General features: G+C 39.3%; 1 protein-coding gene across 2 annotated transcripts in view; it reads left to right on the top strand.

The window, feature by feature from the left end:
• LOC124153325 (regulator of microtubule dynamics protein 1-like) overlaps window positions 1-13,227 on the top strand; it is a 105,103-nt gene that overhangs the window by 29,047 nt on the left and 62,829 nt on the right. For both annotated transcript variants that reach the window (XM_046526424.1, XM_046526425.1), the window contains exon 4: window positions 1,946-2,057. In XM_046526424.1, the coding sequence (XP_046382380.1) occupies window positions 1,946-2,057 (112 nt within the window). The remainder of the gene's footprint in view (window positions 1-1,945; window positions 2,058-13,227) is intronic.

Below are 13,227 nucleotides of genomic sequence, written 5' to 3'. Positions count from 1 at the left end.
TCGATCATTTTAATTGAGACACGTAATCAGATCTGTTAGACAAAGCGTCAATATAAAGCTCCTCCACACGCGAAAAGTGATCATTTTTCATGTACTCTGTCTTAGCGGCTTCGGCTTGCTCCAAAACTACGAAGTGGCCCGAAAGAAATGCATTCCAATACGAATCAAGCAAGTCCTTACGTTTCTCGAGTAAGTTAGCGGTTAGTCTGTCCTTGCCCAATTTCATCGTATTTGACCAAAAACGAGAAATAAGTTCACTTTTACTCATTTGAGTTTGCACAAGGCTTTCTAGATCCTTCGACATACTTCAAAGGGAATGATTGAACACGAAATAAGACGATCGAAGGAATAAAAGTTTCAACAGTCAAGTCAATCTCACCAAGAACCAGATGAAGATGAAGAAAAGGCCGTGTAGAGCAGAAACTTCTTCAAAGTCCTAGGGAAGCACACACCCTGGCAGATGGAGTCATAGAAAAACCATCACTATTGAAGAAAAATTGTCGAACCACGTGGCTTCTAGAAATTTCCACCTAAAATAAAAGTCCATTAAGTGCCGAAAAAAGGAGAAAAATTTCACAATACTGCACGTATTAAACGCTGGAATCGTAGTAAAACCGGAATAGATCCGGCCCGAAGGACCAAATTTTATGCATTGGAAATGATGGTTTAGTTAGAGTCGCAAAACTAAAAACTTCAAAGGGTTTTATTCTGCGCCCTGTCAATAAGATATGTATATTGCCTAACTAAATATTTATTGTTGAATTACTTGTTTCGGTGGTAAGCCATATTCATTTTTGTATGTTTTCTTTCATTCTGTAAGTTGGCTACCCCGATCTTCTTGTCACGGCGGGCGGCTATAAATGTAATTATAATAAAGGTAATTATTTCGACATTGCCGATGCGGGCAGTATGTTTAGGCTTTTTGAATTCCCTCCAGGTGGCGATGGAGGGGGAGGGAGAGGTCTAGTGCGCATGCGCTGGGCCGACCAGGAGTTTTGTCTCGCCCGGCATTCTCACTCACTCTTACGCCGAACCGTGCCTTGTGAAGTTGGCCTGCACTCTGTACCCACCATTAAAGAAGTTCAGCTGAATAACAGATTTCACTTTATTTCAACAATCTCTACATAAAACCCATTCCTTCAATTACCCATGCACCTGTAAACTCCTCATGATGTTCAGATAACATTATTATATGAATTCAGAGATATCAAATGGTTAGCTTTTCTTGGTGTGTCTGCTGGGTGCAATTCTATGCTTTGAAACCACAGGATAATCCTGGAGTTGATCATCACACTAAGGGGAAAGTAACTCTTGCGGAATAAATATTGACTGAGTCAAGGAAATAACACCTTTAAGCTACTCATGGGTTTCTAAGAATTATAATTGCAATTACATGACAAGTATTTGAAGTAACATCTTAGCAAGTGTTCATAATTAGTCCAGGGTGAAAGACTGAGATGACTTGATGCATTTTCCATTTATTGAGCAATTTAATTATTTCTTGAATTAAACTTTTAAGTACCTATGATGATTGTGAAACTAATAATCGTTTACATTTAAAACATTGACCATTATGTTAGTATTAGGATTAGAGTGTATTCATTGATTGGTAATGAGAAAACTGAGGTAGTCATTGTGGCCATAAAAATCCAATGACGTAACATTTTTCAAAAATGGCCTATTAAGAAAAAACTATGCTATTTATTCAAATTAAAATAATTATTTAAAGATATATAATGTTTAAAAAATATTATTGAATTTTTCAGATCAATTGGCTTTCTCTTCAATAAACACTATGTAATGTTTCCATGAATCAAAATAGACTTGAAACTTTTACCATAAATTGTTAGGACTTTTATGGTGCCTTTGGGTTTTTTGAGGACTGTTTTTCTTCAATTTAACCACTTCTAAACTAATGTTCTGAAATCTTGTGTTATTTTAACAGTTTAATGAGGCAGCTGGTGTTCGGTGGAGACTTGCTAAGGCTTGCCATTGCTTGGGTACAGTGGCTGGAGAAAATGGGGACATGGAAAAGAAGAAGGAGATGCTCACACAAGGTAAACGCTCCATCCATATGGTTTAAGGTCTTCGTCCTTTTTTAATGCAAGGGCCAAAAATCGATTTCACATCGTCCAGAGTGCTCCGCGTCACTTTTCCTCCACATCAGTAAATCAAAGAAAAACATATATGTACTTTCAAAGTGCAATCTTCATGTTTCGGTAGGATTTGAAGATTTGTTGCATGAGACCATGCCTGCCCAGCGTAAATTAATTTCCCCACGGATCACAGTCATGTACCAGGGAACAGGGGTGCAGCTAGGAATTAAGGCTAGGGGGCGTTTCAGGCGCAACTAATACTGGGGTTCTTAGGGTATTGCATACCCTCCAGGGTAAGCGGGAGGTGTGGAGGTCTTCCGCCGGAAAAAAATTAAGATTCAAAATGATGATTTTTACGGCCTTCTGAGGGATATTTTATTAATCCTCACACTATTCTATAAGCAATATTAATCCAATTAAGTAAAAATAGATTTAACTTAAAATGTCTGTGAGCTCTGGGGGGGGTTTTATCCCCCAAAACAAATTTCTACTGTTGCTAGACCCAGTTCTCCCGGTTTTAGTTATCAGAAAGTCATAAACAGTGGAACCTCGTTAAAGTGAGTACGGGCTATTGCGAGACCCCCGCTATTACGAGAGTTAGCCGAGGCACCGTCAATTGACCCTATAATAAGAATGTTTAAAAAATTCATTTTTACGATTCCCTTTAGGAGCTGCCACTCGCCATAGCGAGGGTTTCCATCGACGGAGAACCTTCACCAAGAGTCCCCAATCTATGTATTTTCTTGCAATCTATTAGATATGAAGTTAACATGGAGTGTACAGTAGGCCGGCCCTTATTTTTCAGAATTGCAAAAAGTTATGTTTTCCTAGTCTCAAAATGATCCAAATGAAGTTTATATTCACATGTTAAAATTTGGTTAATTTAAAATAAGGCCAACCCGTGCCCCAAAGGCCCTAAGTACTGAGGACCCTCAATTGAGTTTTTTGGAGCAGAAAAAGTGCTATCCCTTTGTAAAACTTTAAAGTAAAGTTCTTTATTTGGGCTGATTTTCTGTTTGTTTTGACCTATCTCTAAGCGTTTACGAGATATCGTCCGTCGTAATGCAATCCACCCGCCAGGGCGCTACCCCGCAATGCGGCGCCGCTGAGGTACGCGCCGCACCACTTGCTAAAGACTTCCCCTCCACCCCCTCCCCTCCCTCGGCACAGACTTTACTCCCACTAGTAATGTCTAGCCTCTGGAAAAATTTGCTTACTTTAGAAAGAATTAAATTGCAATGACAATATTTCCAATCCAATTGATCAATTTATTTTCACGCTGGTCATGAATTTCAGTAGATATCAACCAAAATAAAATAGATTTTCAGAGTACTTCTAATCTTTCACTGAAACCCCATATTTGGCAATTAAAGTGTATTTGCGCACGTTAGGGGTTGTATTACGTTGAAAATTTGCCCTTAGTAATAAATTTTTAAAGCTTTCTTCCTTAACTGACTAAAAAACCTTGAATTTGTTTCGCCCCTCTCTCTGCACAGTCATTTACCACTTGTGGACCGAGAATAATTTGCAAATCGTTCTTGGTTGTTCATCCCATCCTCGCATGTGCGCATCAAAGAATGGAGTGCATATTTACAATGTATTAAATAGCTTTCTCGAATTAATAGTGACAAAATTTGATATAGATATCTTAGTCATGTCTTTATGTTTATAGAATGCCTTCTTCGGTGGATCATATTATCCCCCGCATGTCCTCATACAGAGTATTACGTTTTCCTTTTTATATATAGAAAAGGATCCGTCAAAGAATGCCAGGCCTACAACTCCTCACTCAGGTACCACAAGTGGTTTGAAAACCTCTGCTTTTGCTATGTCCAGGTTAACACTTTCTCAATTAACAATCCTTTTTAGGAACTACGGGTCCCTGTTGGGAGCGGAGAACCATCTTTTTCTTTCTTTTTGAATATATTGAAATCTATTCCACTAATAACTGCAATTCGTGCTCCTCTTTGATTGCGTATGAATTTTACTTCTTCAGCCCTAGCACATTACCCAAGAGATTAACTGCACTTTCCTCCTCGTGCTTCAAAAACTCAATGGTACCGCTCCTTGCAATGTCAAACAAATCATCAAGTTTTGTTACGAAAGATTCTCTTCTCTTCATATCCACTATATTTTGCGCTCTCTCTTTATTTGGTCACACGTTCATCCATTCTTTGCGTAATTTTTCTAGCTTTTCAATAGCTTTATTTTCCGTAATAGCAGGAAATCTCGTTTTGTACCATGGATGAAACGCATTTCTTACGGTTTTTCTCGCACTAAATCTCATGCATTTCGAACCCATTAGGTGATAGAGAAAACACACAGTACTATTCTCACTGTAGGTAACTTTCAGCCAAGTTTTTCTTCACTTTCTTTTCCAACCAGTTCAATGCCTGGATTTAGTCTTGATTTCATGCCTTTCCTTGTTGGCCTATTCTTAAAATGAATGTCACATGTATTCATGATAAACTACTTATTTCGCCATTATTCTCCTTACATCCTAAAAAACTTAGCACTTCCTATCCTTTGCACACTGTACACTAGAACTATCTCTCCACTGTCCGTGAACTGACTGCCTCGTTTCTTCTTCCTTGAATATTTCTATCTACTGTTGGAACCTTGGAAGCCCTGCTCATCTCCTTCATTCCTTTATAACTCACAGACGCAATGCTTGTAATATTTTGTACATAAAGAGCATTTTGGAACTTGCTGAAATGGTTCACGGCCGTATGGTGGCAACAAATTAAGGTTTCAGGGGTCGGTACCCAGTGCATAGGATGGCACTGAAGGGTTAAAATTGTCATTGTAGGCTTAAACAACATTAATCATGACACAAGTGGAACAACCTATTCAATTCTGTACCAATAGCATGTAAATATTGTCATCAGGAGGAAAGTCTTTGTCGAGGGAGGGGAGGGGGTGAAGGGGAAGTCTCTAGTAAGTGGTGCGGCGCGTACCTCAGCGGCGCCATCGTGCGGGGTGGCGCCCTGGCGGGTGGATTGCATTACGACTGACGATATCTCGTAAACGCTTAGAGATAGGTCAAAACAAACAGAAAATCGGCCCTAAAGGGCTTTACTTTTAAATTTTACAAAGGGATAGCACGTTTTCTGCTCCAAAAAGCTCAATTGAGGGTCCTCAGTACTTGGGGCCCTTGGGGTACGGGTTGGCCTTATTTTAAATTAACCAAATTTTAACATGTGAATATAAACTTCATTTGGATCATTTTGAGACTAGGAAAACAACTTTTCGCAATTCTGAAAAATAAGGGCCGGCCTAGTGTACAGTCTCAAATTCGTGTAGTAAATTGGCGTTCGTTAAATAAGTAGTTCATTTTGGTGAAAATATTGCGGAATTATCATTTGCGAATGCTTGATCTTTTTTTGTTCCTCGGGCAGCAGAAAGCAGTCGGGAGCGTACCCGCACGTCCGTGAGTTGCGTGAATAGAAAACATTTGATGGTAGACACTATGGCCAAAAACACCAAACACGTCTAAGCAAGAAAATGAAAATAATAGAGTAATATGAGAGTGGCGTAATAGAGTAATTTATCTTCCTATTCGCTCTTCGCAATAAAAAAAGCACCCAAGGAATGCTGACCATGAAGAGTTAGAAGGAGCTTTGTTCGGGTGGTTTTGCCCACTTCAATCTACGAGAACGTCATAGAAAGTGGCTATGCCTAAGCCTAATGCAGAGTATTTCAGGGATAGATTGCGAATCGAGAATTTTAAGAGTGCAGAAGGTTGATTATACTAATGCGAAGCACCAAAGCGTTATCTCCCCTCATAATTGCTGGTCATGCCTGCGGTGTAAACCCGAAGTCGTGGAAGAAAACACTCCGATCCTAAGTATCTTAAGAAGTATTCCCCGCATGGTATAACATAGACGAAACGGAACTCTTTTACAACCTACTCCCCGACAAAACCCTTGCAGTACGAGGTATTTCTTGCAATGATGCTTCTAGAGGTAAGTAGTGTGCTTTAGCGATAGTGTAGGATGTACGACACAATGAGACTCAGCGTGAATTGTTCGGATGGACGTATTTATTCTCTATTGCGGTTACAATTAGTAGTCACGATCACAATGTACTATTCACAATGGTGAACTATTCGCATCAGTGGTTGGAGTCGTAGTGGCACTCTCTTCCGACACCCGGGCAGCCGAGCCTGGTGGCCGCTGGAAGAACTCTCAGAACAACTGACTCTCGTTTGGCGCCATGCATTCGGCACCACCGCAGATGACGTATGTGAAGAGCTGATGCTGTGCTTACAGTTTATTTATTTTTAAAATTCTGCATTCCCTTTTCATGTTTCTCAGTCATTATTGAGAATTTTAAATCAATAAATTCAAACTCGTAAGATTTTTTGGCCTTAGGGTCCATCAGATGCGTATGCCTTTTCGTTTCTTTGCCGAAAATAATACCTATGTGAGTTATATTTGTCGCAGTTTCTTGCATCTTGCTTTTGTTTTATTTAAGTGACATCAGCATAATATCTGCGTGATATTTTTTCGTGAAATAATATCATGTTAATATCTTTTCTTATATTACCAATTTTAATTCAAACCGTTTTTATTCCAGTGCCGTGGTAAACTCATGTCAGTCTAATATTTTTTCAAATACATCGTGAGCGTAACATTCAAAAAGACTTTTTTTTAACAACGGCAATTTTAATCACATCATTTTGCCTGCTTAGCAAACTTTTTACCGTAGATATTGAAGGCATTACATTATATGGTAGATCAAGTCTTCCAAGGCAGGATCGTTTTACAACCTTCCACTATTTTCGTCTGCGGAAACAAATGCAATACGTGATTTCACTTCACTGCCGCTTAACGTGCAGGAACAATTAACATACACCAATGGCATTTTATGGCTATTTGAGGCATTAAATAACCTACAATACAGTTTTATTAGTTATTTTTTGAATTTTCAGTGGAAAATGCCAAAATAATAAAATGATCACGTACATGCACTAATTAAGTGTATAGAGACTTCGTGGTCGTACATTGGCATAATGATTGACAAAGCAATGCTGTGCATGATTTTTATTCAGCACGGCGCTTATAAATTATTTGATTAGTTAGTTGTTTTTTAAGTGAGGAAATTTAGTGATGCAAAAAACATCGCCTTTCGTCTGAATTTATGCTTACGTTTATCGGATATAAATTTCTCTGTCGCCGCACCACTCCTGGGGGTCTATTCTGGTTCTTTCTGGCTATAGCAACCGCGATTTGTCGGAAAAATTGGCGAACGGTGACTAAATTCATATTCTCGTTTTCATTCGTTAGGTATTTCGCCAGATAAGCTTCGCTTAGTTCCTCTGGCGACGAAAAAGTTATTCTCGTTCTGTCTGGCGAGCAATTATCGAATGTAAACATTCGCCAAGAGCGAATTTTGCTAGCGACGACAGTGAAGTCGCTCTAGCGACTCGGCGAAAGAATTGAGGAGAGAACGACTCGTGATTTAATTACAGCTATACACCATTATTATGTTATATTTTTGATCCCAAATAGTTTAATTGTTATTCAAATGCTTGGCGTACAATCTGTGTGAAGTTTAACCCGTCATATCGTTCTACGTAATTCAATAGATGGGATCTAAAGTGGGTTATACGCTACTAGATCCTTACAAGCCTCTCAAGTTTGATAATAATCACCATCCATTAAAAAATTGTCTATTTTGTGGACTGCAGTCGGAGATAGTGTGATCAACCCCTGAAAATGTTGAAGGTATGCAATATTTGTGCCGAAGGAGGCGTTTGTTATGTTTTGTGCCAGCCGAAGTGAGTTGGTGAAAAATTCTAGAATTACATATCGGAGGAAAGGAAGGAGGTGAAACAGGAGTGTGGGTTTAGAAATCTATTTTATTACCTGGTTTTGCTGACTTCATTAACGAATTCAAAATGTGACGGTGATTACGAAGACAGTTTGAATGCATTCTGATTTACTAGCATGCGATGTCACTATAGAATTCATAATTAATTGTGAGGATATATATGTTATGAAGTGAAAGGGGGTAAGCTGTTAAAATGTTTTTCTATTGCCTTTTCCAAAGGATATGTTTGTCAAAGTACTTCAATAAAAATTGCAGGTAACTCCAATAACAATATGTGGCGTACGGCTTGGTATTTCTTGATGATAAATATATGGGAATGAGTGTGGCAAGTGGAAGATTGCATGAAAAAGAAAGGATTTAGCACATTTCGTACGTAGTACCCAAGTAACATTTTTGGTTGGCCCTCTGTTGGCAGATGGTGGGACACAGCGGTTGGCCCATGGTATGATTTGGCCACCTCGCCAACCGTATCCCAACCAACGATTCCCCAACGATGGGCCAACAGAACATTACAGTCGGGCCTTCGTATTCCCAACCAGAGGCCAACCCCTCTCCAACGATACACCGTTGGCCCTTTTAAATTCTGCCATCTGTTTCCCAACAAAAGCTATATTTTACAGGCATTTCTCATTTTTATAGAATGAGAGTTAAATTAATTTACCTTCTCACTTGATATGATACCGGTAGATAGAATCTTTACCTTTAACTCCCTATAAATAAAAATGAAATTAAATACATTAACAATCAATGCTATAGGACAAAGTAAGGTTACAGTGGTTAAAAGTGGAAAACAAAAAATCAATATCAGTTCAGAAGGTCCCCAACTTTTATTTTCACAAATTAGGACAATTTTTATTAGGACAAAATTAGGAAAATTTCAACAGCACCTTTCCATATTACAATATGGCACACACAAAAACTGTCCATCTTCTTTGTAGGGCAACAAAACACACTTAGATAAAATCTCGGTGGACTGCAATTTGCATCCAGGTACTAATTTTTTTTACTACAAATATACCAATGGTACCACTTCTAAGAGGTAATTCAAAGAAATCCTCCTTAATTTCAAACATGTCACACTGCAAGATGTACACCCCTGAGTTATTTGATTCACTTGCCTTCACAATTCCTATTCTCTGGTCTTCAGTAACGAAATTGTTAAGTTTAGTCCATTTTACTTAATTGGATTAATAAGTGCAAGATTTATAGGGATATTAATAGGAATCACAGAAACACTGATTGAGTATAATAGTTGATGTATTTTCCATAAAATAATACAGTGGAACCTCGCTAAAGCGAGTACGGGCTATAGCGACACTCCCGCTATAACGAGAGATAGCCGATGCACCGTCAATTGACCCTACAATAAGCGTGTTAAAAAATTCGTTTTTACGAGACCCTTTTGGTGTTGGCTCTCGCCATAGCGAGGGTTTCACCGCCGGAAGATTTTCATCAAGACTCCTTAACCTCTGTAATTGCTAGCGATCTGTTAGAAATGAAGTTAATGGAGTGCTCAGTCTCAAATTTATGTGGTAAACCGTCGTTCGATAAATAAGTAGTTAATTTTGGTGAAAATATTGTGGCATTAGCATTCGCGAATGCTTAATCTTCTTTTGTTCCTCGGGCGGCAGAAAGCAGTCGGCAGCATACCCGCACGTCCGTGAGTTGCGTGAATAGAAAGCATTTGATGGCAGTCACCATGGCCAAAAAAACACCAAACACGTCTAAGCGAGAAAATAAAAATAAAGGAGTAATATGAGTGTCGAAATTAAATTTATCTTCCTATTCGCTCTGCAACATTAAAAAAAACAAAAGCGCCCAAGGAATGCAGACGATGAAGAGTTATAAGGAGCTTTGTTCGGGTGGTTTTGCCCATTCAAATCTGCGGGAACTTCTGAGAAAGGGGCTAGGCCCAAGCCTGAAGCGGAGTATTTTAGGGATAGATTGCGAATCGAGAATTTTAAGAGTGCGGAAGGTTGATTATACTAATGCGAAGCACCAAAGCGTTATCTCCCCTCACAACTCCCCTGGTGATGCCTGCGGTGTAAACCTGAAGTCGTGGAAGAGAGGACTCCGATCATAAGTATCTTTAGAAGTATTCCCCGCGTCATATAACATAGACGAAACGGAACTTTTTTTTTATATACAACTCCCCGACAAAACCCTTGCAGTATGAGGTATTACTTGCAATGATGCCTCTAAAGGCAGGTAGTGCGCCTTAGCGATGATGTAGGATGTACGAAGCAATGATACTCAGCGTGAATTGTCCGGATGGACGTATTTATTCTCCGTTGCGGATTTACAAGGGTGAACTATTCGGGTCATTGGTCGGAGTCGTACTGGCGCTCTCTTTTGTTACGTAGGTAGCCGAACATCCCCTGGTGGCCGCTGGAAGAACTCACAGAACAACTAACTCTCGTTTGCAGTGCCGTGGTAAACTCGGTGTATCATTTCAAATACGTCGCGAGCGTAAAACTCAAAAAGAAACTTTTTTTCAACAACGGTAATTTTAATCACGTCATTTTTCAAGCTTAGCAAACTTTTTACCGTAGATGATGAAGATATTACATTATCTGATAGAAAAAGTCTTCCAAGGCGGGAACGTTATACAACCTTCCACCGGTAGAAACAAATGTAATGCGTTATTTCACTTCACTGCCGGTTAACGTACAGAAACAATAAACATACACCAATGGAAACCTTTGAGGCATTAAATAACCGCGATACTGTTTTGTCAGTTAATTTTTGAATTTTCAGTGGAAAATACCAAAATAATAGAATGATCACGTAAATGAACTAATTAAGTGCATAGAAAAATGACTTCGTCGGTTGTGCATTAGCATAATGATTGACGAAACAATGCTTTCCATGATTTTTATTCAGTGCGGCGCTTATAAATGGTTTGAATAGTTAGTCGTTGTTCGAGTAAGGAAATTTCGTGATGCAAAAAACATCGCCTTTCGTCTGGATTTATGCTTACGTTTATCGGATAGATGTTTATCTGTCGCCGCACCACTCCTGTTCCTGTATATCTGTCCGCAACAGGTATATTGGCTATTATTTGCTCCACCTCCGGTAAAGCGACAATTCGCTATAGCGAGTGTTTATTAGTGCACCGTGGGGTGTCGTTATATCGAGGTTGCACTGTAATTGTGCAGTTGTTATTTAGGTTTACTCATACAAATTCACTCTCATTCTCTTCAGAGAGGACTAAATCACTCACTTTGTCCATTGAAACACTGTTTTCATTAAAACTTCCACTTATACTAGATATGCCACAATCTGAAAAAATATACATATCGATATATCTAAATTAATGATGAAAAGTTTAAAATTCCACGAAACTATCTGTTTAAGGTAACATGATTTTAGGAATGCCAGTTTTGTAAGACTTACCAAATGAGGTCAATGCCTTATTTTTGTTAGAAGCACTCTACTTATTTTATTTAACAGCTATCACAAAGACAAACAACCAAACAAGTCGTGGTTGTTAGGTTGCTAGGGAAACATGTGAACCGTATCCTGCAACGTATGCAATCGAGGTATACATCGTGCTTATTCACGGCCCATATCGAACTTCCATCGGTTAAGTTAGACTCGAAACAGACAGATCTTATAAGTCTACAATTTTCCATGTGCCCTCCGGGATATATATACAGTGGAAGCCCCTTATAACGACAGCTGTTGGGAACAGAGAAATCTGTCGCTATAGTGAGTTGTCGTTGTTACCGAATGCAATTACATCGTCACAAAAAATCACTCATCAGGCGTCACCACAGCTGTTTCTGCCGAGAGGCGAAAATTGCAGCATGATAGCCGTTTTAAATCATTATTTTGAACATTTAATTCACTAATGTTCATATTCACTTGCAATCTATGATCAAATCATATGTAATTATGCAGGATGCTATATGCCGAGGCATTAAGAAGTCGATTTTAAAAGTCCCAGCTTCAGACTCACTCGTACTGAACTGTGCATTATGAGCTGTTATTATCCTTATTTCTTGGATGCTCCAAATATACATGTCATAACTACCAGTTATGGCTATGCATAAGACTATTAAATGCTAAAACTTCGGAATCTGTTCAAAAATTCATACCTTCTATCTTTCCGAATAGTAATGAAAATGATGGGTGGCTGCTGCAATTGGGTGACGAAAGGAGCGTGATAAAAAAAATTTTACGGTTCCACATGAGCATTGCAATTCTATCTTTTTCAGGTTAACGGCGGAATGAAGGTGGAAGTAATCTTCTTATGCTTCAAGTCTGCCTGTATGAATGGTTTACTATCGTGTTTCAAAACAGCCGACTCAAATGCTATCGGAATCATGAAACCGAACAGCATTACGGCATCTAAAAGCATATTAGTCATATCAATTATCTTCGGTGGAAAGGGTGAAAAACTGCTTCAAATAAATAGAAGGACAAATGAAGTCCACTCTTTGTCTGTCTGTTAGCAAAATTTATGTTTTGTAGAGATTCACGCAATCAGACGCAATATCAGCGGACGTAGAGACCTCTAGCGGCAGTAGCGCACACTTTTTGATAGGAATGCTGACTGGAACTGAAGAACGCTCGTAGTGTTAGGCGGCAATAACACAATTTTAACGTTTCTTAGTTCTTTTAGTGGGTGGGCTGGGCAATTGTCAATGAATAATAGTAAATAATAGTACTTTTTTATTCCTTCCACCAATCCTGGCATCAAACGCTCGTAACCACTGCGTGAAGATAGCAGCCGTCATCCAAGCATTTTTATTTGCTTCGTAAGTGCAAGGGAGAGTTTTAACTCCCTTAAAACATTGGGGATGGGCGGATTTCCCCACCACGAACGGTTTTAACTTATCTGAACCATCCATATTGGCGAATAAAAGAACAGTTACGGGGTCTTTACTTTTTTTCCCTCCTTTGCAGGGGTCCGTTCGAGTGGCGAGAGTGTAGCCCGGGAGAAGGTTAAAATATATGCCCGTCTCATCCGCGTTGTAAATATCGCAGGGACTGTAATTGTCCACATAGTCTTTAAGGACCGGAGCCCAGCCTTACACAGCATTAACGTCAACACTTGATGATTCACCGGATAGTTTGACAAGGGATATCCCCTTCCTATTTTTAAATCGTGCAAACCATCCATCCGAGCACTTAAAATTGTCTTCACCAACCCTCTCACACAAATACTCAGCTTTAGCCTTCATCATTGGGCCGGTGATAGGAATCCCTGCGGCTCTTTGCTGGCAAAACCACGAGAAAAGAGCAGTTTCTGGCTGCGGATGCTCTCCGGGCCGCAGGTGTTTTTGAGTGC

This window comes from Ischnura elegans, chromosome 2 (genome assembly GCF_921293095.1).
Source record: "Ischnura elegans chromosome 2, ioIscEleg1.1, whole genome shotgun sequence".
NCBI classification, from domain to species: Eukaryota; Metazoa; Arthropoda; class Insecta; order Odonata; family Coenagrionidae; genus Ischnura; species Ischnura elegans.
The sequence above is the reverse complement of the archived record's forward strand: the minus strand, read 5'-3'. Positions and strand labels throughout refer to the sequence as shown.